The sequence below is a fragment of the Peromyscus eremicus genome, chromosome 14 (genome assembly GCF_949786415.1).
Source record: "Peromyscus eremicus chromosome 14, PerEre_H2_v1, whole genome shotgun sequence".
Taxonomy (NCBI): domain Eukaryota; kingdom Metazoa; phylum Chordata; class Mammalia; order Rodentia; family Cricetidae; genus Peromyscus; species Peromyscus eremicus.
In genome coordinates, this window is record NC_081430.1 from 82,608,522 (window position 1) to 82,634,813 (window position 26,292).

General features: G+C 51.0%; 1 protein-coding gene across 2 annotated transcripts; it reads left to right on the plus strand.

Moving 5' to 3' along the window:
• Positions 1-250: 250 nt before the first annotated feature.
• Vsx2 (visual system homeobox 2) lies at positions 251-25,453 on the plus strand. 2 transcript variants are annotated; one of them, XM_059279443.1, is made up of 5 exons: positions 251-620; positions 1,863-1,947; positions 6,620-6,743; positions 22,305-22,485; positions 23,180-25,453. In XM_059279443.1, exons 1-5 carry the CDS (start codon positions 251-253, stop codon positions 23,560-23,562), a joined length of 1,143 nt encoding a protein of 380 aa, XP_059135426.1. In that variant the 3' UTR covers positions 23,563-25,453. The 2 variants fall into 2 exon arrangements, with proteins under 2 accessions (XP_059135426.1, XP_059135427.1); XM_059279444.1 differs by having other exon boundaries at positions 23,237-25,453.
• Positions 25,454-26,292: the final 839 nt, after the last annotated feature.

Sequence of the window (26,292 nt, forward strand, 5' to 3'; positions counted from 1 at the left end):
CGGTGCCGGTGGCGGCGGGAGCTGCCAGCTTTTTGGAATTCCTAATCGCTCCTGGCCCCGGTGATTGGCTGTTCAGCTCTGACCCCACTTGGGCAGCCGCCTGGTTGGATAAAAGGGGAATCTCCTTGGGGCTCCAGAGCATTAGACACTGGAGGGGGCACCTGGGACCAACTTCGCGAAGCGGGTAGCCCGGCGGGGGGGTTGGGGGAGCAAAAGACCCGCGGCCTCAGCCCCTCCAAAGAACCGGGAGATGACGGGGAAAACGGGGGAAGCGCTGAGCAAACCCAAATCCGAGACAGTGGCCAAGAGTACCTCGGGGGGCGCCCCGGCCAGGTGCACAGGGTTCGGCATCCAGGAGATCCTAGGCTTGAACAAGGAGCCTCCCAGCTCCCACCCGCGGGCCGCCCTCGACGGCCTGGCCCCCGGGCACTTGCTGGCTGCGCGCTCGGTGCTCAGCCCCGCAGGAGTGGGCGGCATGGGGCTGCTGGGGCCCGGGGGGCTTCCCGGCTTCTACGCGCAGCCTACCTTTCTGGAAGTGCTGTCCGATCCGCAGAGCGTCCACTTGCAGCCACTAGGCAGAGCGTCGGGGCCGCTGGACACCAGCCAGACGGCCAGCTCGGGTAGGTGAGGGCAAGGCTGCTCGCCTGCCACACTGCTTGGGAAAGCCGCAGCCCTGCCTGCGCCGTCGGCTCGCGCCAGCCGGCCGCGACCTCCCCCGGGAGGAAAAGTTCGCACAGGCCAACGGATCTCAGCCCAGGCCTAGAGAGTCAGAGGGCCCCGGGCCAGCGACCCGGACTCAGAGGGTTTTCAGATTCAGCTTTTCCAACCCCTGCTCAGTTCTTGTGAACTAGTGTCTGGCCCTGCTCGATCCCATCTCTGGGTTGGGGGTCCTACTGGATGCTAGGCTCCGGGTGGCTGAGTCCTTGTGGCATCATCCCCTAAGGAGCTAGCTGGAGGGCCCCAGCTCTGCTGCTCCAAGGTGCCCTGGCCTTGGGCAGGACCTGCGCTCCTGAAGCCTGATGCTGCTGGCGGGACAGGAAAGAGAAGCCAGCTCTGGCTCTTGCCCCTGTGTGCAAAGTTGTCCCCCACTTTCCTCCCCTCTTCTCCGTTCCAAACCTCTGTATTGCTTAGCTGAGGTTCGATTTCCTTCCCCCGCTAGGAACTGGGAAAATAAAGCCACGTCGGCGGCCAAAGGGCATCCATCAGATCCAACCTGAGCGCATCCTGTACTGGATCCTGATTTTTCTCTGGATCAGGGACCCTGGATGAGTTCCCCCTCGCCCCTTTCAGGGCCACTTTCCTGGCGGTGTGTTCTAGCTCACCGGCCTCAGTAATTCCCTAGATTTTTCGTGCCATTGTTTAGTATGTATTAAGTGTAGAAGGAGAACGGCTCTCTGAACTCGAACAGAAAAACATTTTGTGGGTGCCTCGAAGGAGGCGGCCAACCCGCAGTCTCCAGACCTTTCCAGAGCCCCAGCTCCCCTCCAACAAGCCTCCATTCCTTGGGTCAACTTTTCGACCTGGGACTTGCACTTGACAGGGCAGAGCTAAGAGTACCAACCCGGGTCCCTGAATCCTCAGTGCCTACCTCATCCTCCCACGTCCCTGCCTGCCAGCGCGCCTGGGCCTTGGTCTTTATTGCAATGAAATTTGTTCAAAATCTCTGGTTTCAGAAGCAGACCCGGGGAGGGTCAGCCTGGGCTAAGGGGATGGAGACGGTCGCCCAGGCCCCGGAGGGCTTGCTGGAGACCACAGGCCCGCGCGGCTCGCCCAGGCTGCAGAAGGTGGGGTCCTCACCTTTTTTTGCAGCTCGGCGGAGCGCACTCCCCATTCCGCCTCCTGCCTCTCCGCCCGCTTTTCAGATTCCGAAGATGTTTCCTCCAGTGACCGAAAAATGTCCAAATCGGCTTTAAACCAGACCAAGAAACGCAAGAAGCGGCGACACAGGTAAGGGCCGCACAGTTCTTTCCTGCTCCCATCCCCAGCTTCCTTTTTTTCCCCGGCCGGGTCACCCAGATTTTGTTCTCTGCGGATCGCAGATGTGAGGGCCCGGGCTGCACCGAAGACACCTGCGTGGTTTGCGGGAGCCTGCCCCGGGGCAGCCCTGGCACCCGCTGAGGGTGACTGTCAGCCCAGGCAACCGCACCTTTTCTGCTTTCTCCTTGCGCTGGAGAAAGGAAAGACCAGCTGGGTCCAGATCTGAGCTGGAGTGGCGTCGGCGGCCCCAGATTCCCGCACTGACCCGGTCTGAGAGCGACAGACCCGGTGGAGAGCGGATAGACTCCCACCTCCCGCTGGAGCCGGGTCCGTGCAAGCTCGGCCCTGGGCGCCCGGTTCCTCTTACACTGGCCTTGTCTGTCAACTCTCCAGTTTTCTATTGCGATCGTTCCCCTTCAAACTCCAGCGACTGCTGCACGGATGGACCTTTGCTTTCGGCCTCTGCTCGTTGGTGCTATTGAGCGGGTCGCTACCCTCCCGTGAGCCTCAGTTTCCTAGTCTGGAAGATGGGGAAGAAAGCGAACGATCTGGTTCCACCTGCGGAGACCGGAGTGGGGTGGACTGCATTGGTGTACCTTCTAAGGAGAGGTGGTCAGCTCATGGGGATCCATGCATTCTTCTGGCCTCCTGGGGCACCACGTGCACGTACTAATAAGCAGACACATACGCATATTTTTAGTGTGAAACAAAATGTCTTTAAACAGATGTTGTGAGTCCAAAGTTAAAAATTTAATGGGTCTATCCTAAGAAGTACGCTCCCTCCTCCACCACCACCACCCCACCCCGGGAGGGGAGGGGTGTCCGACTCTCATTCATTTCAGCGACAACCCTAATTCGTTCCTGGTGGAAATCCTCAGGCGATTTTTTTTAAGCTAGGGCAGGCCAGAGAGACAAAAAACCTGAGTTTCTGGGAGTGCCGTTCCCAGGTCTCTGTCCCTGCACTCCCTAGCAGGCCGGTTCCTTCACTTTTCTCTCTGTCCTAACCCAAATGGGGAGGCCCCAGGGACAGTTAGCTCCCCGCTGCCGCTCTCTCGGGCCTGTGGTCCCATCGCATCCTCTTTTCTCCCCCGAATTTGGTCTCTGTCTCTGCATCCTCTCCCCTGCCGCCCCCCTCCGTGCTTCTCTGCGTCTTGAATTTCCCTAGCCTCCCCCACCCCCCAAAGGTCATCACTGACTCTCTTTCCTGACCTCGGAACAGGTTTTGGCTTTAGGGAAAGTGAACTTCAGCTTGGGTCTCCTTTCATTCTCCGCGGGCAGCTGGGGGCTTTAGTTCAATTCGTTTTATTCTTTTCTTAAATTTGTATTTGTTACTATTATGTGTGCATGTAATGGGGGTGTGTGTAGGTGAGGGTGAGGGGACTCATTTACGCCACGGAAACGTACCTGGTGGTCGGTCTGAGGACAACTTGGTGGAGTTGATTCTCTCCACGTTTTTGTGGGTTCCGGGGAATCTACTCATGTCTCTAAGGTTGTGCTGCAAGTGCCTTTCCTTTAATGTTTAGACATTTTACCAGCCCACTTTATTTTAAACGAAAAAGAATTTATTAGTTCAGTCACTGGTCTTTTTAAAAAATCATCCAACAAATATTAATTAAAACATTACCTATGGGATCTTCCGTGCTGGGATAAAGTCAACATGGTGGTGGTTGGGGGGGGGGGCTCTGCTCTTATCCTAGGGTTGGAGAACCCTGGAAAGAGCATTCCCCAAACTCTGGCCGTACTGGAAAGTGCTGGGAAGGCATAAGGACGTCTCACTTTGCTGTCCACATAGAAACAAGCCAGATGGCCCCAGCTCTAAGTCCGTACCTAAAGTCCCTCGGTCCATCCTTTCTGATAGAGAAACATTTGGAGTTTGGGTGGGTTGGGAGCCAGGCAGAACAGTTCACCAACATCAGAGAACTAGCTGCCCTGGGTGTCTGTCTTTTTCTGGCGCATGAACGTAGCAGATAATCTCAAAGAAGAATGGCTATAGATTTCGGGCGGGGTGGGGGGGTCGTAGAAAAACAAAGCATATTCCCTGAGCTTCAGTCTTTGAGGATTTTGAGGAAGAGGCCCTGGAGCCCTGTGATGAGAGATGCGCTTCAGGAAACAAACCAGTTTCAGCAGAACTTGGGGGGTGGGGGGTAGACCAGGGATGCAGCACAGTGGTGACCCAGCTCCGGGATTTTGTTCTTGGGAAAACTGCAGATATTGCAAGAGATCCTGTGCTCTACCTCAGTCAGGAGCAGAGTTTGCGGTCTCTGGGTTGGGGAAGGGACCCTCCTGAAGAGTATGTGGTTATCAATGGGAAGACCAGCTCTGAGGCAGGAATGAGAGAAGATTGAGGGATTTAAGGTTTGCATCTTTCTGTCTGTCTGAGAGAAGCTTGAGGGATTTAAGGTTTGCGTCTTTCTGTCTGTCTGTCTTTCCTTCTTTCTTACTTTCTTATTTAGTTTGTTTTTGTTTTCTTGCAATATAGTCCTGACTGGCCTGAACTATGTTAATCAAGCTGTCCTTGAACTCACTGTTCCTCCCGCCCAGTCCTCCAATGGCAGGAGCACAGAGCAGTCCCTACTACTCTCGAATTTTGTTTCAAATGGGACTCTTCCAAGTACAGAAAGGCCCTTAAAAACTCTAAATGATCCACAGTTAGCTCCCTTCCTGGACTTTGGCCAGGCCACACCAATTGTGTTCCTCAGTTTCCCTGGTTTTAAGAGGGACTTGCATATTTTGATTGCTTATTTTGATGATCTATCTGCTCAAGAGATCTCCAGCAAGTCAATAGAGAGAAACAGAGAGCTGCAGATCTTCAAAATCCTGAAGAATTAACTTCTTTCTTTTTTCTTTCTTTGCTTGTTTTGTTTTGAGACAGGATCTCACTGTGTAGTTCTGGCTAGCCTGGTGTACACTGGACTGGCCTCTAACTAATAGAAATCTGCCTGCTTCTGCCTCTGTACTAGGATTAAAAGCATCACTACCACACCCAGCCAATGAATTAACGTTCTATGCACATAAGAATTCCACATATTGCCACCAAGAGACTAGACAAAATAATTTAAAAGCAAAGTAGTCATTTTTTTTTATAAAGAACACAACCTCCCTCTCTCACACCCTGTATAATATCCCTGGATATATTGAAGTCCATATTAGCTCAAGAAATGGGGCTTATATGTGCATTTTTTCTATGCACTGGGGAGGGGAGGGCACAGTAGGGGGACACTCTACAAATAAACCCTGTGCTGGCCCCAGGGTCCAAATCTCGGAGGATCAAGAAGGGACATGCCCCTTTGTACAAGTTCTGTTTGTAGAAACTGGACCTGTTGTCTATGAGGGGGTAAGATAAAGGCCAGGTAAATGCAAGGAATATAAAATCTGTGGAGAGAGTTTGCAGCTGTCGGTGGTTCCTAGGTTCCTAGGTTCCTCTAAGTAGAGGGTTATGAACGCCTTAATATCGGAGGCTTGTTATTTGCCCATTTTCCTGGGGTGAGAGAACATAGCTTTTGTCAGCTTTTTGTTGTTGTTTTTTGTTTGTTTGTTTGTTTTTTTGTTTGGTTTAGTTTGGTCTGGTGTTTTGTTTTGTTTTGTTTTGTTTTGTTTCGTTTTGTTTTTGTTTTGTTTTGTTTTGTTTTGAGACAAGGTCTCTCTACGCAGGCTGTCCTGAAACTCACTATGTAGACCAGGCTGGCCTTGAACTCACAGAGATCCACCTGCCTCTGTCTCCCAAGTGCTGAGATTAAAGGTTCATCATCTCTTAAAATGGGTCAGTGGGAACCATTCTGGAGGTAGGAGAGGGGATGATACATCCTCGCACTTACCTGTGAGCAATTGACCCTGTGTGGTGGGTCTGGGTGCTGTGCACAGGTGGAGAGGGGAGTGGGTAGGGGTGGGGAGGGAGGAGGGAGAGGTCAGAGGTGTGTGAGACACCATTCTCACTGGACAAACTATCCAAGTGAAGCTGCTTTTAGCCTTTAAAGAGAATCTTTACATTTGGTGGGGAGAAGCTCAGGATGCAGGTCCAGTGGACCAAGGCTTTACTCATCTGATGGGACCTCCTCTTTGGCTTGTGGGGGAGGAAGAATGACTTTCAATATTCAATATTCTAGAATTTTCTTCTTCTTCTTTTTTTGTATTGTTTGTTTGTTTTTCAAGACAGAGTTTCTCTGTGTAGCTTTGCGCCTGTCCTGGATCTCGCTCTATAGACCAGGCTGTCCTCGAACTCACAGAGATCCGCCTGCCTCTGCCTCCCAGGTGCTGGGATTAAAGGCAAGCGCTGCCACCAACACCTTAGAATTTTCTTCTTAACGCACTTTTCCCCCAGAGTGTTTCCAGAAAGATTCTGAATGAAATGTCGCCGAAGCTAAAGTAATGGGTGGTGATGTATAAATAAAGTAATGACCAGGATGATGTGGAACCTCTGCCCTGGATAGAGAAGAGGCTAGAGGGTCAGTGTGTGTGTGTGTGTGTGTGTGTGTGTGTGTGTGTGTGTGAGAGAGAGAGAGAGAGAGAGAGAGAGAGAGAGAGAGAGAGAGAGAGAAGAGAGGAGTCAATTGTGACCAAGGCACAGGAGAGAGATCCTGCCTTCTCCAAGGCAGGCAGGCTCTTTCAGTACCAAGGTTCTGAGTTCTGATCTTGCTCCCCTCAGGACAATCTTTACTTCCTACCAGCTAGAGGAGCTGGAGAAGGCATTCAATGAAGCCCACTACCCAGATGTCTATGCCCGGGAGATGCTGGCCATGAAAACGGAGCTTCCAGAAGACAGGATACAGGTAACAGGGACTAGCCCCTCCAGCCGCCTGGAGATGCCTGGAGACGTCTATATCCCCAGGGGCAGGTGCCCATCCTCTCGCGTCTATGCCCTTCCCTGGGGGAAGGACCATTTGCCAATGACCCTGTCCTCAGTGAAAACCATTGAGTCAAGTCTATTAAGCGGACAGGTATTTGCTGAATACCTACCATGTAAGTGATAGGTGGACAAGAGGCTTGGTAGATAAGTCTTGCCTGCTCTTCTAAAGTGTAGGCTTCCTTGTGCTGGGGATATAGTTCAGTGGTGGCGTGCTTTGCCTAGTTTGAGTGAGGTCTTGGGTTCTATTCCCAGTAAAAACCAAATCAAACCACCAACCCAAGCAAACAAAATGCAGATGGTGGGCTTCCTGAGAGTACATTGTAGAGACCGTAAGGAGGCCTTATAGTGAGAGAGAGAGAGAGTTGGTAGGGGTAGGGGCGTCCCGAGCAAGCCTATTATAGCACATGGCTCTTTTTTTTTTTTTTTTTTTTTTTTTTTTTTTTTTGGTTTTTCGAGACAGGGTTTCTCTGTGTAGCTTTGCACCTTTCCTGGATCTCACTCTGTAGCTCAGGCTGGCCTCGAACTCACAGAGATCGGCCTGGCTCTGCCTCCCGAGTGCTGGGATTAAAGGCGTGCGCCCCGGCAGCATATGGCTCTTTTAAGACCAGAGGTAGGACCAGGTGGCTGAGAGAGGAAGCTGGCTTTTGCCTCTAACCCTAGCGGCTTCTCCTCCTCTCCCTTCCCCTTCACCTCCTATTCCTCACCACTGCATCCAGCTGCAGCTCTGTGCTCCCCTCAGATGGGGCAGCTGTTCCCACCTGCAGCTCCTGTTCAGTGCTTCTTCCTGGACTGGCCCAGAACCCCAGAACGTGACGGGGTACACATACCCTCTAGTGGGACTCACCAAGCCCCCCTCCTCGCCTTGGTGGTTGTGTGGCATAACCAGTCACTTTTCTAGATTGGTGTGCCCAGCCCAAAAACCCCAGGATATAGGAACATCTTGAGGCCAGAGAATTGAGTGGGATGGGTGGAGTATCTTCAGAAGTGATTCCAGGTACATCTTAGCCTTAAATGAAAGCTGCTCCAGGCAGGCCCAGAGGGTGGATTCCTGCTGCTACAGAACTGGTGGGGAGGGGGTTAGGGGGTGGAGGTGCAGGGATGGGGGTGTGGATGTTGGGGCGTGTGGAGATCAGGTCCTGACTACCTGATGGTGTTGCCTGCCCAGCATCTGCCTCTCTGTCTCCACTGGAGGTTCTTTCTGTCAGCAGGTGCTTGGTGGAGGGAGCATCCCAGGTGTGCTAGAGAAGGAAGCAGGGGCTGGCTATGGGTTGTTCTGACTAGAGAACCAGAGAATGAATGTGAGGCCAGGCCGGGCAGTGGTGGCCTTTAATCCCAGCACTCGGGAGGCAGAGCCAGGCAGATCTCTGTGAGTTCGAGGCCAACCTGGTCTACAGAGCTAGTTTCAGAACAGTCAGGGCTACAAAGAGAAACCCTGTCTCAAAAAACCAAAAAAAAAAAAAAAAAAAAAAAAAAAAAAAAATGGGCCAGGAGCTGTTTTTCCGAAAGAGATTTCCTTTCACTAGAAATCAATTCAGAATTTCAGCTCCAGGCTTTAGACATTGACACGAACAATAAGCTCAATTATCCATAAGCAGCTTATGCTTATCTGTGGAGACCTGGGAATGTTTATTCTCACCCAGTTGAGTTCTAGTGGGGGTGATTGGGGTGTTGCCTCTGAACTGTTTGTGTGTGTACACATGTGCATGGGGTGGCAGTGTACTCTGTAAACCGAGGCCTGGTTTGCCTAGTCCTCTCCTTCCGGCCTTCATTAGCATCAAGCTGGCCATTCCAAGCGCCTTGGAGGCCACTGTTGACAGGCCCAGGTTTGCTCATTAGTGAGAAGGAGCTGCTGTCTCTCTGGTGTGCTGTCTAATCTCTGTTGGGCTGTGGTGTGGTGGGCAGGGCTGTGGGAAGCCGGAACCTCCCTGTAGCTGCCCTGTAAATGCTCCCAACAGGCCCAGGCTAGCTCATTAAGTCACCTGGAGGTTGTCTATTGGGAGGGGTTCAAAGTCACCGTAGCCAGCACAGGGAGGGGTGGGGAGTAGAGAGCACACACTGTTCTGTGACGGCCGACTATGCATGGGTGCATAGAGGAGAGATGAGACCAGAGTCTTGCCAATCTTCTGGGCACCACATAGCTAAGTGCTGCCCCCTACAGGAGTTTATGAGTGATTAAGTGGTCTTGCCCCCAGCAACTTCACCAAGTGGTTTAGGAAAGGTCTTGATGTGTATTGGTAACAAATCCAAGTATTTCAGAGAGGTTTTCATGTGCCAAGGGTGTGTACAGGCAAAGCAAGGTGAGGCAGGGGCTGGTGACACTGATTCCAGAGCCAGACTCCTGGGTTCACAGCCAGGCATCTCCTCCCAGAGTCTCCTTGTACGCGTGGGATTAGAGTGGACATACCCTACCCCTTCCTTGTGCAGATCCAACAGGCTGAATGTGAACAGAGTTCAGAGCAGTGAGGGACATGTGTCCCTGCTCACTCAGAGTCAGCTCTGCTCTCATTAACTCTTGGTGACAAGTGGCAGGGCAGAGACCAATGGCCTCCTTTAGAACTGGGAAATGAAAGTCGACAGCTTCCTGTGCTCCATAGCTGGTAACTGGAGGTCGTACGGCTGGAACGTGGGTCTGAAAACGCACCCTCTGCCTTGGGCTTCTTGGGTTTGAAGAAGCTGAACCCAAATCTGGAAGCACGAAGGTGATTTGAGTTCAGAAGTGGGGTCTGGGCATGCTGATAGGTGGAACCAATGTATCTGCAGGTGGATTGCTAGTACCGCCTGCTCCAACATTGGGTCAGCAGTGTGTGTGTGTGTGTGTGTGTGTGTGTGTGTGTGTGTGTGTGTGTGTGAGAGAGAGAGAGAGAGAGAGAGAGAGAGAGAGAGAGAGAGAGAGAAAGATGGGGAGTCCTTAGAATCAGGAGTTTACAAGTCAAATGGAACAATGATTGGTTTTGGTTTTGGTTTTGGTTTTGGTGATGGTGGTGGCATGGAGTAGAACTCACGTCCTCCTGCATACTCGCCCAGCACCCTACCCCTGAGCTACCGGAACAGGAGCGCTGTCAGGATCACCAGCTGTCACTAGGCTCTAGGCTGCCACTGATGGGATGGGAGTGTGGGCTAAGTAGAGTTTAACAGCCCTAAGTAGGCAGTAGGGAAGCTGAGCCCCTGCTCATCCAAGCCAAGTCAACTCACGGTATAGCTGAGGCTTCCTGCCCAGTCTGATGACAACCCACAGCACACGGGACACTAGGCACACCTACTTCCTTCTTTGTTTCAGTGTCAGCAAAGTCACAGGCTGAGCCTCATATGACTCATTTGTAAAAACAGTAATAATATTCCCCCAAATTCCTACCTTGCTGAAGGTGTTGTGATCTGGGGCCTTTACTGATACTCACCACTGCCCTCGGCGGTCAGTGCATGGTATGTCTTACGGCATTTCATCCTTCAGCACCAGATGAGTCTGGTGTTAATTTTGTACCCATTTTCTGGATGAAGAAACTGAGGGGCTGAACGGTAAAGTTGATAAGAGGCTAGGATTCAGAGCCCAGTTTCACTGCTATCCCACGAGATGAAATGACACTATCTGTACAAACTGTAATTAGGGTAAATGGCAGTGATAGTGAGCCAGGCCTCAGTGGGCAGCTCTGGGCTGGGTGTAGTGATGTGGGGCACACTGGGGATAGAGAAGGTTCTAAGTGACCACAACAGACTTGGCCACACTATTCTCTTTATGTATCAAATTTAGAATATATGTTCTGGAAGCCTCTTCAAGATGTCAGTCCTGGGGAAGAGGAAATGGATTTCCAGACTGATTTTATTTTCTCTGAGGTCACAAGTTACTAGAACTATAAGAGGGGGCTATATACATGGTTTTGGGGTCTTTGTTTTTGTTTTTGGTGCTAGGGATGGAACCTAGGGCCATGCCTGTGTTTGGCAAGCGTATTACCATTGAGCTTCACAGATCCCTGGCCCTGTGGGGCTTTTTCAAATTTGTCTTTAATTTTTATTATGTGTTTAACTGTGTGCACAGTGTCTGCAGAGGCCAAAAGAGGGCGTTGGATCCCCTGGAACTGGAGTTACAGGCAGTTATGAGCCACCACGTGGTTGCTGGGAACTGAACCTGGGTCCTCTGCAAGAGCAGCAAGTCCTCTTGGCCACTGAGCCAACTCTCCAGCCCCCTTTGGCCCTCTTTTAAAATACATACTTTTTCTTCTTTAAAATCTAATTTTTATTTTCAATTTGTGTGTGTGTTTGAGTGTGCTTGTGATATAGATGCGTGTGGGGGTGTAGTGCATGCACTTAGGCATGTTCCCAGAGACCAGAGGGGAAGGTTAGGTGGCCCATCCTACCACCCACTCCATGTCTTATTTCCTCCAGACAGGGTCTTTCCCTGAATTTGGAGCTAGACTGGCAACCAACCAGCCTCAGCAATCCTCCTGCCTCAACCTCCCAATTGCTAGGATTATAGGCAAGTGCTGTACCAGTTCTGGCTTTATTCTCTTAATTGATTACTCTGTTATTGTTCTTAACAAAAGATACCTTGTTATGTGAGAAAAACAAATACGTAAAGTGGATAGATACAGTCTCACACTGCTCTTAGCAACTTACTGTGTGGGAAAGGTGAGTATGGATTACCTGGCTAGCATTATTCCACTTTGGCATTATTATTATTATTATTATATTTTATTTTTAGACCTGGTCTTGCTATGTAGCCCAAGCTGGCCTGGAACGTGAAATCCTCTCGCCTCCCCTCCTCAGTGCTGGGGATGTTAGGGATGTATCACCGCACCCACCCAACACTTCTAACATTCCCTTGACTGGAGACCACTTTAGAACAGGCACGGTTGAAGCTAAGCACGGTGGCCCATCTGTGATCCCAGCCAGGAAGAGCTGGAGTTTCATCTCAGCCTGGATTCCATTGTCAAGGCCAGCCTTGGAAACACAGTGAGACTGTTCACCCCATCCTCAAAGTTCTATTCCAGAAGTTCAAGGTAGCTGTCCTGATGGGAAAGGGTTTGTAGGATTCTGGCTTGGAATGCTTATTAGTACTTCTTTTATGTATACAAGTATTTTTGCCTGCACCATGTGTGCCTGGTGCCCCCGGAGGTCATAGAGGGCATCGGATCCCCTGGAACTGGAGTGACAGATGGTTATGAGCCATCATGTGGATGCTGGGAACTGAACCCAGGTCTTCTACAAGAACAACCAATGCTCTTAACTGTGGAGTCATGTCTCCATTTCCTTGTTTATTTATTTATGTTTTACAGTGCTGGGAATTGAACCCAGGGCCTTGTGCATTCACAGACAACTTTTTAGAATACCCTTGTGGCATCCCTATGCCCATCAATCCAGATTGAATTGGTCTGGAGTAGAGCCTTGGTGTCTGTGTTTCAAATCTCTCCAGGTGGTTGCTTCTGTACGCAGCTGGTGTAAGAACACCAAGTCTTGGGCGTAGGATAGGATTGTAAGTGGGTTAAAGGACGTGGAAGGTAGTGTAGTGTGGGGTGACAGAGGTGGGTGTGGGGAAGGATAGAATGTGTCATGGTAGACAGAAAGACGCTGCTTTCGGAGTTCTAGAAATGTGGGCCGAGCTGCCCCCTAGTGGACATCAAAGGCCATGAGACGCTTGATCTTGGAGCCTCACGCTGGATGGCACGGAAGAAGTCTGCTGAAATATGGTGTCAGAAGTTTACGTGCGCTAAGCAGGCTGAGGTAGAAAAACTGCTGTAAGGTAGGATGACTACCATGAGTTAGAACCCATCCATGGCTACTTTCCACATCTCAAAAAGCCCCCCAAAATCAAGGTGTGGTGCCACACACCTTAATTCCAGGGCTCAGAAGAGAGGCAGGTGGATCTCTGGGAGTTCCAGGCCGGCTTGGTCTACATAGGAAGTTTCAGATCAGCCACAGCTATCTATTGAGACTCTGTTTCAAAGAAGAAAAAAAGCCACGCATTGTGGCACATGCCTTTAATCCCAGCAAATCTCTGAGTTTGAGGCCAACCTGGTCTACAGAGTGAGTTCCAGAACAGTCAGGGCTACACAGAGAAACCCTGTCTCAAAACAAACAAACAAACAAACAAACAAACAAACAAATGAAAAAGTCTAGTTTGTGCTACCTGAGATCCTATCTCAAAACAAATTAACCCCTAAACACACACACAACACACACTCACACAATGCTACGTGGCTGTGGAATGTTAGATCATGTTAGCAACAATCCCAAATTCATCAGCTTTGAATCAGAGAAGAGGCTGGGTAAATGTGACGGATAAAGCCAGACATAAAGGCACATAACAAGCCTGGAAGGCAGACAACTGGGCGTGGTGGTCATAACTACAAGCTAGGCACTTGGGAGGCTGAGGCCAGAAGACAGGGTTTAAAGCCTTGGGTTGGAAATGCTGCTCAGTTGGCCGAGTGCTTGCCTAATCTGCACAGGTCTGGGTTCAACTCCCAGCATCACATAAACCAGGCCTGGGGGTTTGTGACTGTAATCCTAGCACTGGGCAGGTAGAGGCAGGATGGTCAGAAGTTCAAGGTCATCCTCAGCTACATCGTGAGTTTGAGGCCATCCAGGGATGACGTGAGACCTGGTCTCAATCAGCAACAGTTAAAATAAGCTAGGAGCCTGGAGAGATGGCTCAGCAGTTAAGAGCACTTGCTGCTCTTTCAGAGGACCCAGGTTCAGTTCCCAGCACCCACATAGTGGCTCATAACTGCCGGTTACTTTAGTGTCAGGGAATCCAACCTCCTCTTCTGGCATCTTGTGACCTCGAGGGACACACCACATACATATATGCAGGCACTCACAGGTGCACATAAAAAAACAAAACAAAACAAAACAAAAAAACAACTTAAAAAACAAAACATGGCCAGGCCATTGAGGCACATGCCTTTAATCCCAGCACTCGTGAGGCAGAGGCAGGCAGATTTCTGTGAGTTCGAGGCCAGCCTGGTCTACAAAGAGAGTTCCAGGACGGCAAGGACTGTTACACAGAGAAATCTTATCTTGAAAACAAAACAAAAACAAAGCAGGATTGTTTGAAGCCAGCCTGGGCTACATAGCAAGAACTTGTCAAAAAAAAAAAAAAAAAAAAAAAAAGCAAAACTTGCAGGGTGTGGTAGCTTATGCCTGTAATGGCAGCATTTGGTACATAGAGACAGAAGGATCAGGAGTTCGAAGTTACCCCCAGCTTCCTGGGGAGTTCAAGGCCAACCTGAGTTACCAGAGTGCCATCTAAAACAAACCAAACAAAAAGCAAAGTCTGGGTAACAAGGTGACAAATACTGGAACAGCGTCTATCCTGCAACATGTCCCCTTTAGAGGGGTGATCCTGGGAGGAGCCCCGAGCATGTTGTCCTGTGGGGATACTAGGGTGGGGCTGCAGGTGGGACCTATGTGAGGAGTTAGGAGAGAGAGGAGTCCTGGGGTGCAGCTACAGCTACTGGTACTGGTCACCTACGGAGTGGGAGAAAGACTTGGTAGAGTTGGCCTGGTTGGCCTCTTTGCTGCGTGCCCTGAAGCAGCAGAGCATCCCTTTGGTGAGGAGGCGTCCTTGGGCTGTTCACCTGGGAGGCACAGGTGCCCTCTGCCGGCTGGAGAGACAACTACACCAGCTGCTGACAGGTGGAGGCTACCTGAATGCTGGCTGGGCTTCCTGAGACTGCCGGGCACCTCCTCTGAGGGGATGTGTACCTGGAAACCCAAGCCCCTTCCCAAAGCCCCAAAGCCTCCCAGCTAGCCTTTGCTGAGGACCCCAAACTTGGTGGCCATTTGTGTCACTTTGAGACCTTTGTCAGGCTTTCTGTAAGACCGGCCTCTGCTCCTCCCTGGGACCAGATTTCCACGATAGAGGGGCTATCTTTTTTTTTTTTTTTTTTTTTTTTAGGAAGTAGAATCAGGAAACTCCAGGAATTCTTGGGGGATTCTCAGAACCAAGAGTCAAATAGAAAGGAGCTGTTATGAACTTTGCAGGGTGGGAAGCAGGAGGAGGACCCCTTTCTGTGACCCTAAAGCTGGCGCCAGAAAGAGGCTTCCTCACGTAGCACTGTGGTCCACAGACTCCATCAAGTGTCAGGCTGGTTCCTTGCTACATGCCAGGCATTCCCCACATGCTATTTTATTTAAATTTCCCCAAGGATCTTGCCAGTGGGTGGTAACAGGACATTTGAGAAGCAGGAAGCTCTCGGAGGTGAGTGGATGTGCATTGGTCACTGCGGCAGCCGCAGACAGAGCAGCGATCTCCAATGAAGACACATTGTGATGTAGACACATCTGAGCAGCTCTGGGCAGGACAGGCTTTGTAGGACTGCTGCCATTTGAGCCTAGACTATAGAGTTTCAGCATGATCTGCTTGGATCTTCAGACGTTACAGGGAAATTAGAGGCTGTCTGTATTCAAATATGGAAGCCCAGCCTGGAGATGGCTCAGATTCGCTTCTGCAGGAAGGCCTGGATTCAGTTCCAACACCCACATCAGACGGCTCTCAACCCCTGTAACTCCAGGTCCAGGGAATCCGATGCCTTCTGGTCTCTATGGGCACCCACATGCATATGGTGTATATGCAGACAAGCAGGTGTGCGTGCAAGCACACACACACACACACACACACACACACACACACACACACACTAAAGAAGAAAGGAAAGCCTTAGGGTTGGCATGCGGCTTGATGACGAAGCATGTGTAAGGCGCAGTTTCCATCCCGATGTGGGGCAGGGAGATTATTGCCTGGAAGTTAGTTAGCTCGCCCCTCTCTGCCTTCGATTGCACTCACTGTCTTGGGTAAGTCCAGCTATGTGTAGGAGGTCAGAGGGACAGGTGACGACGCCATTGATTAACCTGCCCTTTAGGCAGACTCCCATTGATTTTCTGTGTCTCCTTTGAAGTAATAATAGCCAGCAATTATTGAGCCCCATCTGTATGACACCATCTGATTTTAGGCACTTTCGCTTATTTTATTTAATCTTCAAATGAGCCTGAAATGTAGGCACAAGGGTCCTTCATTATCCAAGGTGGTTTAGTTCTAGCCTCTCTCCTCAGGAATGCTTAAGTCTCCAATATAAAGTGACAGAGATGGTGATGTCTGGTCTGTGTTAGTCGCTGGCTTCTATTATTACCATGGCAAAAAAGAAAGCGTAGAATTTGTACATAATGTATGTACATTCTCATGTCTGCTTTCAATCATCTGTTAATTATAATATCTACTTGATGTAAATTCTGTGTAAATAGTTGTTGCACTATGTTGTTTTGGGAAAAACAGCACACACACACACACACACACACACACACGCACGCACACACATACACACACACACACCACATACACACACGCACACACACACACACACAAAGTACCAGAGGGGCTAGGGAGATGGCCCAGTGGATAAAGTGTCTGCTGTGGGAATAAATGTGAGTTCTGATCCCCAAGACCCATGTAAAAAGCCTGGTGTGGGGCGTGCCCCTGCGATCCCAGTTTTGAGAGGTGGAGACAGGATTGCATAGAGTTTATTGGCCAGCCAGTTTGCCAATCATTGAGCTCCAGGTTCAGCGACAGACCCTATCTCAAAAAAACAAGGTAGCGTGCAATCAAGGAAAGCAGCCAACACCAACCTCTTGACCTCCCACGTGTCCATACATGAGTGCTTGCACATGCACACAGTTCACAGACCACACACTACACACACACCTGTACATGTTTGTCTGTGGTTGTTGAGCCCACGGACATGGACACAGAAGGCCGATGGCAGTTTTTGTTTGGCGAACCTGGGATCACACGGCACCGCTCAGTTCCGACTGTTTTTGCCTGAGATCAAGGGCAGTGATTTTTAAAAGATTTTAAATTAATGTATGTGGGCGGGTGTTCTGCCTCCGTGCACGTCTGTGCATCACATGTGGTCTTGGTGTCCACTGAGGCCAGAAGAGGGTTCTGGATCTCCTGAAGTTATACAGTTGTGAGCCACCACGTGGGTGCTGGGACTAGAACCCGGGTCCCCTGGAAGAGCAGGTAGTGCTTTTAACCTCTGAGCCATGTCTCCAGCCCCAAGTGTGGTGACTTTTAAGCTCTGCAGACATGCTGGTTGTTCCCATCAAGACAAGAGACGGATAGCTATGAAAACGTCTCACTAATCCCTTATCCGCTTCCCTCCAAGGCAGTTTTCATTTTGATGCCAAATGCCCTAAAACAAAATCGTTTTGGCTGTCCAGGTTTCCTCCGTAAATTGGAACCACATCTGGTCTTTGCAAAGAGCCAGGCACTCCAGGAACTCATAATTGAGGGTCCAGGTTCAAGCTACCAGCTGGCAGCATGCTCCCCTGGGAGAGAGTGTCATGGGCAAAAGCTGGTCTCCACACTAGTGATTCATTTGCCAGAGGAGAACCAGGAAAGGGGGTTCTGTTTATGAGCCCAGAAGGGACCTGCAAGCCTGTACCCCTTCTTTAGTTCCAAAATGTTCTTCCTACCTGACAGCCCTGCCCTACCTCCAGCACTTCCTGGACCAGCTAGGGGATACACCTGCCATGGAGGACAGTCAAGAGTGTTCTGTTTTCTGCACGTTCCACAATGCCTTCTCCAGAATCCCTCAATCCAAACTGTGCTGAAAATGGAAAGGTCTTTAATGATTTTAGCATCAAAACTCATTTAGTGGCAAAAGCAGACCAGATCTTGTGCAGTTTACACGTCTCTTAGTGTGAGTGAGTTTGGCTGCAGAAACTGAGGCTGGTGGATATGATTATATGGTGCTCAGGGGGCAGGGTGGCATTAACATGTGCTATATGTATCCTTCCTTCCTTCTCGAGTTTTCAAACAAGGTCTTATTTGACCCAGGCTGGTCTTATACTTCCTATGTAGCCCAGCCTGGCCTTGAACTTCTCATTTGTCTGCCTCTACCTCCCAAGTGCTGGGATTACAGGTCTGTGCCCTCATAACCGGCTACATATACTTTCTTCAAAGATTTGTTTTTATTTCTGTGTGCCGCTGCCTGGGTAGGCTGCAAAAGAGCACTGGTTACCTCTGTAGCTAGAATTACAGGAGGTTGTGAGCCATCTAACGTGGGTGCTGAGAACTGAACTCAGGTCCTCTGAAGGTGCACATGCTCTTTTAACTACTACTAGCTACCTCTCCAGTCCAGGCTACATATCGTTTCTAAAGTCCCAGATATTCTCTGGCTGCAGGGATTCTGTTTAAGGAATTATGACCTCAATGACTTTCAAAGCTCCTGCTGGACTGGCCGTCTCCTGGCCTGGGGGCGTATGGCTTGTTTCCATTCATATTTTTGGTGGGTGGAATCTGTCACATGTATTACACAATGTCTGGTCGGAGGTGTCGAGGAAACTGGAAGTCACTTATGCTTGTATACAGGTTAATCCTTTTAGATTTTGCCTCTGTCGGGAGAAGGAAGCCTGGAACAAATGAGTACTTTGTAGACAGGGACCAAGCATGTATAGATGGGAAGTGGAACAAGAGGAGCCCCAGACAAACCTCATACCCAGATAGGGCAGACAGTGGACAAACACCCTGGAAAACAGGCAGGCAGCCTTGGGGAGGACCTAAACACTGAGTGAGGCCAAGGCAGGACAAGCAGGCCATCTTCATGGCTCCTAACTCTGATGCACAGAGGCCAGCCATCTAGCGGCCATCACCTTTAAAAAAAAAGATTTTCTTATGTAGACAGGGTTATGCCTGCGTGTACAGCTGCACACCAGAAGAGGGCGCCAGATCTCACTGTAGACAGTTGTGAGCCACAGTGTGGTTGCTGGGAATTGAACTCAGGGCCTCTGGAAGAGCAGTCAGTGCTCTTAACCCCCAGTCCCTAGTGGCCATCATTTTATATGAACTCTTTCCCCCGAGCTCCCCAAAGGGTTGGGGTACCAGGAGGAGGTCTTGTATCTTTGCTTGCCAGATCTAAACAGGAACTACAGATTCCAGTAGGCGGTGTGTGGCAAAAGTGTGGCTCTCTGGCTGGTGCTGTCATTCAGGAAGAGTCCAGCAATGGCACTCTAAAGCTTTTGGTCACTGCGAGGGTGGGGAGAATCACAGCTTCTGAGGCAGTGATGTTCTCATTTTGATTTTATCTCTATTTATTTATTTTTGAGAGAGGCTCACTGTGTAGCCACGGCTGGTCTAGAACTCACCCTGTAGACTAGAATGGCCTCAAACTCACCGAGATCCACCTCCCTCTTTCTCCCCAGTGCTGGGATTAAAGGTGTGCACCACCGCATCCGGCCCTTTCCTATTTTTAGAGGCTCCTGATTATTTGCAAAGGAAGAGGTCCCCAAACATGGCTATATGGGTTAACTTAAGGTGGTGTGAAAGGTGAGGTCTTTCCTGGGGGGCGGAGAGAGCATCCCTGTGGCTCACCTAACTGGATGGGTAGTACCAGGAGCGCCCCCTGCTGGCTGTGGCTGGCCCTATACCGGACTATGCGGCCAGGGGACGATCCGCGCTCTCGGCGCCACCTGGCGGCGATGGCGGGAAACGCCAGAGAGCGCGGCCTCGCGGAGCCCCGCGTCCGAGCCTTGGCTCCCAGCTGCCCGGGCAGCAAAGGGTTAAGCTGTCAGCGGCGCGAAGTTAAACAGGTGTCAAAGGCGCCCCATATATCTGCAGATTGAAATCAAATTCTTTGCCGTATAAAAAGATAAATTACCCAGGCGCTGCCGCGCGTCCCACTCATCACGCCAGCGCCAGACGGCAAGCAATTTTTTTTTTTAATGTGCTAACGACCTAATCAAGCAATCAAGTCGGAGAAGATTGCAGAGTGACCGGGGCAGCCATCTGCCGGCGAGCCCCGCATTCATTTCCGCGCCCCCGCACCGGGCGGGGGCCGGGGAGGGAGCTGCCGAGGGGAAGAGGGGGGGAAAATCCTAAACAAATTAACACCCAATTTTCCCCGTCTAATTAGTTAAATGAGAAGTGTTTGGGGTCCCCCGGGGAGGGGGAGCAGCTCACGGTGAGGCGATCACTGCCTCCCCAGCATTAATTAGTGCGGGTCAATGCCGTGGCTCCCGGGAGAGAAGCCGCTTTAATTTCCCGTGATATTTCAGTGCCTGAGGCCCATCGATTCAAACTGAAATTAACTTATTTTTCAATCAGCCCAGGGCTGCCCCTGGGGGTGACTCTTCTTTTGCCGCCTCCTGAATAGAGCAGGAGCAATTTTTCATCAAAAGCTGATACCTTGGCCGCCCAGGGCGGGGGAGGGGTCCGCAGGGAAGGGCGGGGGCGCCAGAGGCGAGTGGATGGAAAGCGCCCGCGGGGAAGCTGGTTTTCTGTCCCCAGTTTCTTACCCTGCGGTCAAATTGGGACCAGAGGTGCCTGGGGCCTTCCAGGACCACCGGTTTCCCAGACAGCATCCAAGGACAAGGGTAGGGAAACTCTGGGTTCTGTCAGCAGCTGGTCTCAGGAGGGCTGCTTGGGGGAGATGCAGACATCCTGATCCCTTGAATGTGTGGATTTCCTCCTGGAAGCTGCAGTGGGATTGGGGATGTAGTTCAGTGATAGAGTGCTCGCCTAGCATGGGCAAGCCCTGGGTTCCACTCCCAGCCCTGCAGATGATGATGATGATGATGATGATGATGATGATGATTGATGATGATGATGATGATGATGATGATGATGATGGTGATGCTGCTGCTGATGTTGATGCTGCAGACACCCCCAGTGTTATTCATAGTCAGCCCATACCAATCAATTCTGGGGCCAAATATTCCATCTCTAGGATGACACCTACCAATCCCTCTGCTGGGTCCCTACTCTTCCCTACCCTAATGCTCTAGAGAATGTCAGGTTCCTTACCTGACCCGGGAATGTCACCCACCTTTCCAAAATTCTATTCAAAGTTAGACCTGAAATCAAAGTGATGGGCAGCAAAGTATGTGGGAGAGGTCAGGAAGATATGGCAGATGAGTATTGAGTCGGCTGCCTGCTGCCAGACTGCAGACACGTGGGCGGTGGGGCCTCCAAATGTATCCACTCTTCTGGGCTCCACAGACTCACACTCTTGTACTCTCCCCAGATGGTGGCAGATAACAGGGCTAGGGAATTTGCTCTTAAAAAAAAGAAAATCTGCCAGAACTGTTATACAGAGAAACCCTGTCAAAAAGAAAAAAAAAATCTTAATTCATTTAATGTGTATGGGTGTTTTGCCTGTGTGTACCTCCATGTACTTCTTGTGTGCCTGGTACCTGCAAAGGCCAGAATAGGGTGTCAGACCCCTAGAACTGGAGTTACAGAAGGCTGTGAACTCATGTGGGTGCTGGGAATCAAACCTGGGTCCTCTGGAAGAAAAGTCAGTGTTCCTGGAATTTGTCTTTTTGCAAACCAGAGGGTTTGTTACAGGCATGGCCTGTGGGTTGGACAGCTAAGAATGTCACCCAACACAAAATTGTAAACTTAATTAAAATATGATAAGGTTTAGGCTGTAGACAAATTTCTAAACAATCTTATTGAATAAGAAACACAGAGCCAAATACAGAGGAAACAGCCAAAGAGGTCAGAGCAAGAGCCATGACTCCCTTTAGCTTACCACTCGCTGCTGTCCTTCCCCTCAGAGACAGACCTTCTTCCTGTCTGACTTGTGTTTTTATTGCCTTCCTGTTCTGCCTTCTCATTGGCTCTAAGTCCTGCCACATGACTTCCTTGTCACTGTCTGTCTATACAGACCTCCAGGTCTCTATGGTTGGTACTGGGATTCAAGACTCAAGGGTCACCACACTTGGCTGTGTCCTTGACCACACAGAGACTCTGCCTGCCATGTGATGGGATTAAGGGCATGGGCTACCACTGCCTGACTTCTATTCCTGGCTCGCTATGACTTCTGATCTCCAGGCAAACTTTATTTATTAACATACAAATAAAATCACATTTCAGCACAATTAAAATATCACCACATTAGGCTTTGCGGGAGAGGGGCTCATTGAGACAGAGTTTCTCTGCGTAGCCTTGGCTGTCCTGGAACTCATTCTGTAGATCAGGCTGGCCTCGAACTCACAGAGATCCACCTCCCTGTGCCTCTTGGATTAAAGGCACACATCACCACCGCCTGGGCTGGCTTTTATATTTTTATTTAAATTTGATTGTGAGGTACTCAAGCCAGAACTTCATAGATGAGACCAAATCTTGCTGCAATGTCAGGAGACAAGACATATCTGTGTACACTGCAGGTGTGAGCATCCCCAAGATCCTTCACATTTGCGTGGACATGTAGCTGCAAACAGAGGACCATTACTGGTGCTGCCCACCTGCAGGGCCTTGTCTGGAAGTGTTCCAAGCTGATCTCCCCAGAACAGCTTTGATTTAAAACAACAAATGGACCCATTTTGCCCATGGTCATCTCAAGTCTTAATGTCACCCTCCCTGAATCTGAGATACCTCGGGGACTCCGTGGGATAAGGGGAGCTGGGTTAAGAACCCCCTGAGGCAGACAGGGGTCAGGGCCTTGGGCCTGGAGTTCCTCAGAGCACAGCTCTGACCATGTCTCTGCACTACCAGGTGTGGTTCCAGAACCGCAGAGCCAAGTGGAGGAAGAGAGAAAAGTGTTGGGGCCGGAGCAGTGTTATGGCTGAGTACGGGCTCTACGGGGCCATGGTGCGGCACTCCATCCCCCTGCCGGAGTCCATCCTCAAGTCCGCCAAGGATGGCATCATGGACTCCTGTGCCCCATGGCTACTGGGTAAGAGCCCGCGCCCTCCTTGGGGCCCTGCCCCTGTGGTGAGGAGAGCGGGCTCCCTGGGGGAGGGACCTGAACACTGGGTAGGGAGACCTAGGGCACAGTGGACCAACGGGAGGGAGGTCTTCCAGGCAGATGATCCCATCTTTCTGGGGCCATCTTTGCACCTATGCCCCGGGTGTCCAGACTCCCATTCTGGAGTCACTGGCTTCTTTTGTCCCATGAGGATGTGGCCTTTTCCCTAGAGTCTATACTTTCTCCCTGACTGAAAATGGGCTTACAGTGAATGAAATGTCTCCCTTTGTGGGTTAAGGGGACTCCTATGTCCCTTGGGCCACCTCTCTAGTTCTGCCCAAGAACTTCTTTGCCCCAGACCTCCCCATCTGTCATCTCTCAACTACCATCTAGGCATCAGCTTGTCTTGGGGTCCTAAAACCTGGAATCCTATGACAAAGGGGTAGGGGAGATGCCTTGAAGGGACAGGACAGGTTGGGGGTGTCCTCAAGCCTGAGGGTCTGGTGGAGAGAACTCTGCTGAAGGCCTGGTCCCCAGCGGGTGGCCTGAAATTCTACCTGCCCCCACCAGGCCCCCTCCCACCCCAGACCTTGGTCCAGGTGTGGGACTTGACTGTGGTGTGTGAAGAACGGCTGTCTGCTCCTCCTTAATTCTGGCCTCTCTCTATCTTTGCTGTTTTCAGTTCAAGATGGCTTTCCCAGACGCTTTTCTAAACCCGAATACCAACAATTCTTTTTAGGGATGCACAAAAAGTCGCTGGAGGCAGCAGCTGAGTCGGGAAGGAAGCCTGAGGTGGACCGGCAGACGCTGCCCAAGCTGGACAAGATGGAGCAGGAGGAACGGGCCCCGGATGCCCAGGCAGCCATCTCCCAGGAGGAACTGAGGGAGAACAGCATTGCGGCCCTCCGAGCCAAAGCTCAGGAGCACAGCACCAAGGTCCTGGGGACTGTATCAGGGCCTGACGGCCTGGCCAGGAACGCTGAGAAGCCAGAAGAAGAGGAAGCCATGGACGAAGACAGGCCAGCAGAGAAGCACAGCCCACCACAGCTGGAGGACATGGCTTAGGAGGCCGCGGCTTAGGTGGAGAGGAGCTGGTTCTGGAACGCCGAGATTCTGCTCCTCTCAGGGCCTGTGGTGCAGGGAATCCTCTCCCAGGCCAGGCCAGGCCTGGCTTCTGTTTCTCTTCCCTACACCACAGGCCCTTGATTACCCCATCAACTCTAGACACGGGCCGGTTCTGGCCATAGCTTTGGACCGTGCTGAGACATCGTGGACCCACTCCTGACTTTATCCTCCTCTTGCTCATCCTAACAGCCTGCCTCTGGAGCCTTCTCGCCACCCCAACATCAAGGTCCTGCTGCCACTCCATCCCTTGGTGACTCTTGGTTGTCCAAGCCTACCCCTCACTCTCTGTCCCCTCGAGTCTTCCTTTGCAGCTCACTCCCCTCGTGGACTCCACCAGCCCATGCCTGAAGCCTGTTGCTGCAAGCCCACGGCCTGACACAGTTGTGACCTGGACCCGCACACCAGCTCTGGTGTCCTGAGCCCCCCAGGACTCAGCAGGTCCGCTCCCTCTCCATCTGTTCCTTCTCGCAGGCCTGGACCTTGGGTTCTGCTGTGTCAATATGTTGCTCTGCTGGTCCATGTGTAACCTCTGCATCGTCTGCCCTACCCACTGATGGCCAGATTCCAGACTAAACAGGGCACGTCTCAGACTGGGGTTCCCCCCTCCCCCGCCGCCCCATGCCATGCTGTGGCGCATCCTCAGGCCCTTTCTCACACCCAGCCTGCCCGATAGGTTCCTCCTTTGCAGAGGTGGGCAACACCACAGGTATCAGTGTACAGGCCCTACACCCTTGGGGAAGGGCACTTTTCACCAACGCTGTAGCTCACTGTTCTGCTGTGGAGCTCAAACCCTTACCCAGAGCTCTGGCACCCCGGGGCCTGAGTTTCCGAAGCCTTCTGACTCTTCTGCCTATGACGTCAACCTGCTGTTAAAGGCTCCCTTCTGCTAGAGCGTCCTACAGACCAGTGGTCTTCAACCTTCCTAGTGCTGTGCCCCTTCAATACAGTTCCTCGTGTGGTGGTGACCCCCCCCAACCACAAAGTGATTTTGTTGCCACTTCCTAACTGTCATTTTGCTACTGTCATGAAATCGTAATGTAAATATCTGATATGCGACATCGGGGTGGGGTCGTGACCCACAGGTTGAGAACCTGTTGTAGCCTGTCGGTTCACATGTGCCCTGCTTTGGAGGAGCATGGCGCAGCTTGAAAGCCACAGACCCGGCTTCACCTTGGCCTAGGCATTCCTAAAAGGCCAAACCTAAAGCGGGCCTGGGCTCTGCATCTGCATCAAGGATGTGTGATAAGGAAGGTAGAGGGGAAAACTCAAAGAAAAGCAAGGCAGGTGGCCAGTGAAAGCCTACACCAAGCTGCAGGCACTCAAGCTTCATGCTTCAAGCTGTGTGCCCAGGAGCGTGGCCATAGGTGAGGAGCCATGGTGGACTGGGGGACTTCTGCCTGCAGAGGAGGAGAGCTGTCCACACCGATGGCCTCGCTGCAGACGTCCCTCTCCCGTCTTTATATTGGTCACGGGGCACACAGCCTTACGGAGTCCTCTGCTCCTGGATTCCCAGGCCAACCACAAGACCCCCTTCACCCTGTGAAGTTAGGCACCCCAGCCACCTTTGCTGGGGCTGCTTCACCAGAAAGGCCCGAGACACTGAGTGGCGATTTTAAATCTGTTTTGACGGTTGGTTTCTTCTTCATAGAACGTTCCCGCTCCCAAGTTCTTGTCTTCTTCCGGGTTGAGATGCTAGACTCCAGCCTAACAGATGTAAATGATGTACATAGCGTGGGAAGGGAAGAAACCGGATACTGAGGTGTTTGAAACACTGAACTGTCATAACTTTTAGGTATTAAAAGCATAATTTCTGTGCTGTTTTCTGTAAAGACACGAGCAAGAATAAAATTCATGCAAAGAGTGCTGGAAACGGACCCAGGAGCCCTCTCCAGGTGGGCCAGTTGCTTGTGTGTGTTGAGAGGTGGCATGAAAAGTAAATCCATGCCGGGCGGTGGTGGTGCACGCCTTTAATCCCAGCACTCGGGAGGCAGAGGCAGGCGGATCTCTGTGAGTTCGAGGCCAGCCTGGTCTAGAGAGTGAGATCCAGGACAGGCTCCAAAGCTACACAGAGAAACCTTGTATTGAAAAAAAAAAAAAAAAAAAAAAAAGTAAATCCACAATTACTCCAGACTTTGGCCAGGCATGATGGCGCACACCTTTAAATACCAGCACTTGGCAGGCAGAGGTGGGTGGATCTCTGTGAGTTCCAGGCCAGCCTGACTCTGTTTCAAAAAAAAAGCAAAACAAATTACCCCAGACTTCAAGGAATAACTGGCTTGTCTTTCGATGCTGAGCTCATACCACATCTGAGTGACATTCGTCACTGTGTTGTGGGACCCTTTTCCATTGCAAGCCCAATTTACATCTCCTGAGTAATTACCGTTAGGCCCCTGCTCATCTCCACACAGAAAAGAGACGTTATTTTTCCCTCTGGTACTTCTTTCTGCTCAAGGCTGTTTCTCTGGAGACCCCACAGTCCACAGCCTCGCTTCATTTAGTACACACCTGGGTGTCTGCATGTCTCACCTTCAGCCTCCACAACAGCACACAGGAAAGGCACACGCATCAGATGAGGCTGAGTCCCTGACAGAGAGGAAGGGGGACCAGCCATTGAGAGTGCTTGCTGCTCGGTTCTAAGGACCAGAGTTCAGGTGCCAGTACCCACATAAC

Bases quoted from the DNA above. Each gene is read 5' to 3' on its own strand.
- Vsx2 (XM_059279443.1), top strand. From the start codon at position 251: ATGACGGGGAAAACGGGGGAAGCGCTGAGCAAACCCAAATCCGAGACA. The intron at 1,948-6,619 runs GTAAGGGCCGCA...TGCTCCCCTCAG, and splicing joins CGCAAGAAGCGGCGACACAG to GACAATCTTTACTTCCTACC. The intron at 6,744-22,304 runs GTAACAGGGACT...CTGCACTACCAG, and splicing joins TTCCAGAAGACAGGATACAG to GTGTGGTTCCAGAACCGCAG.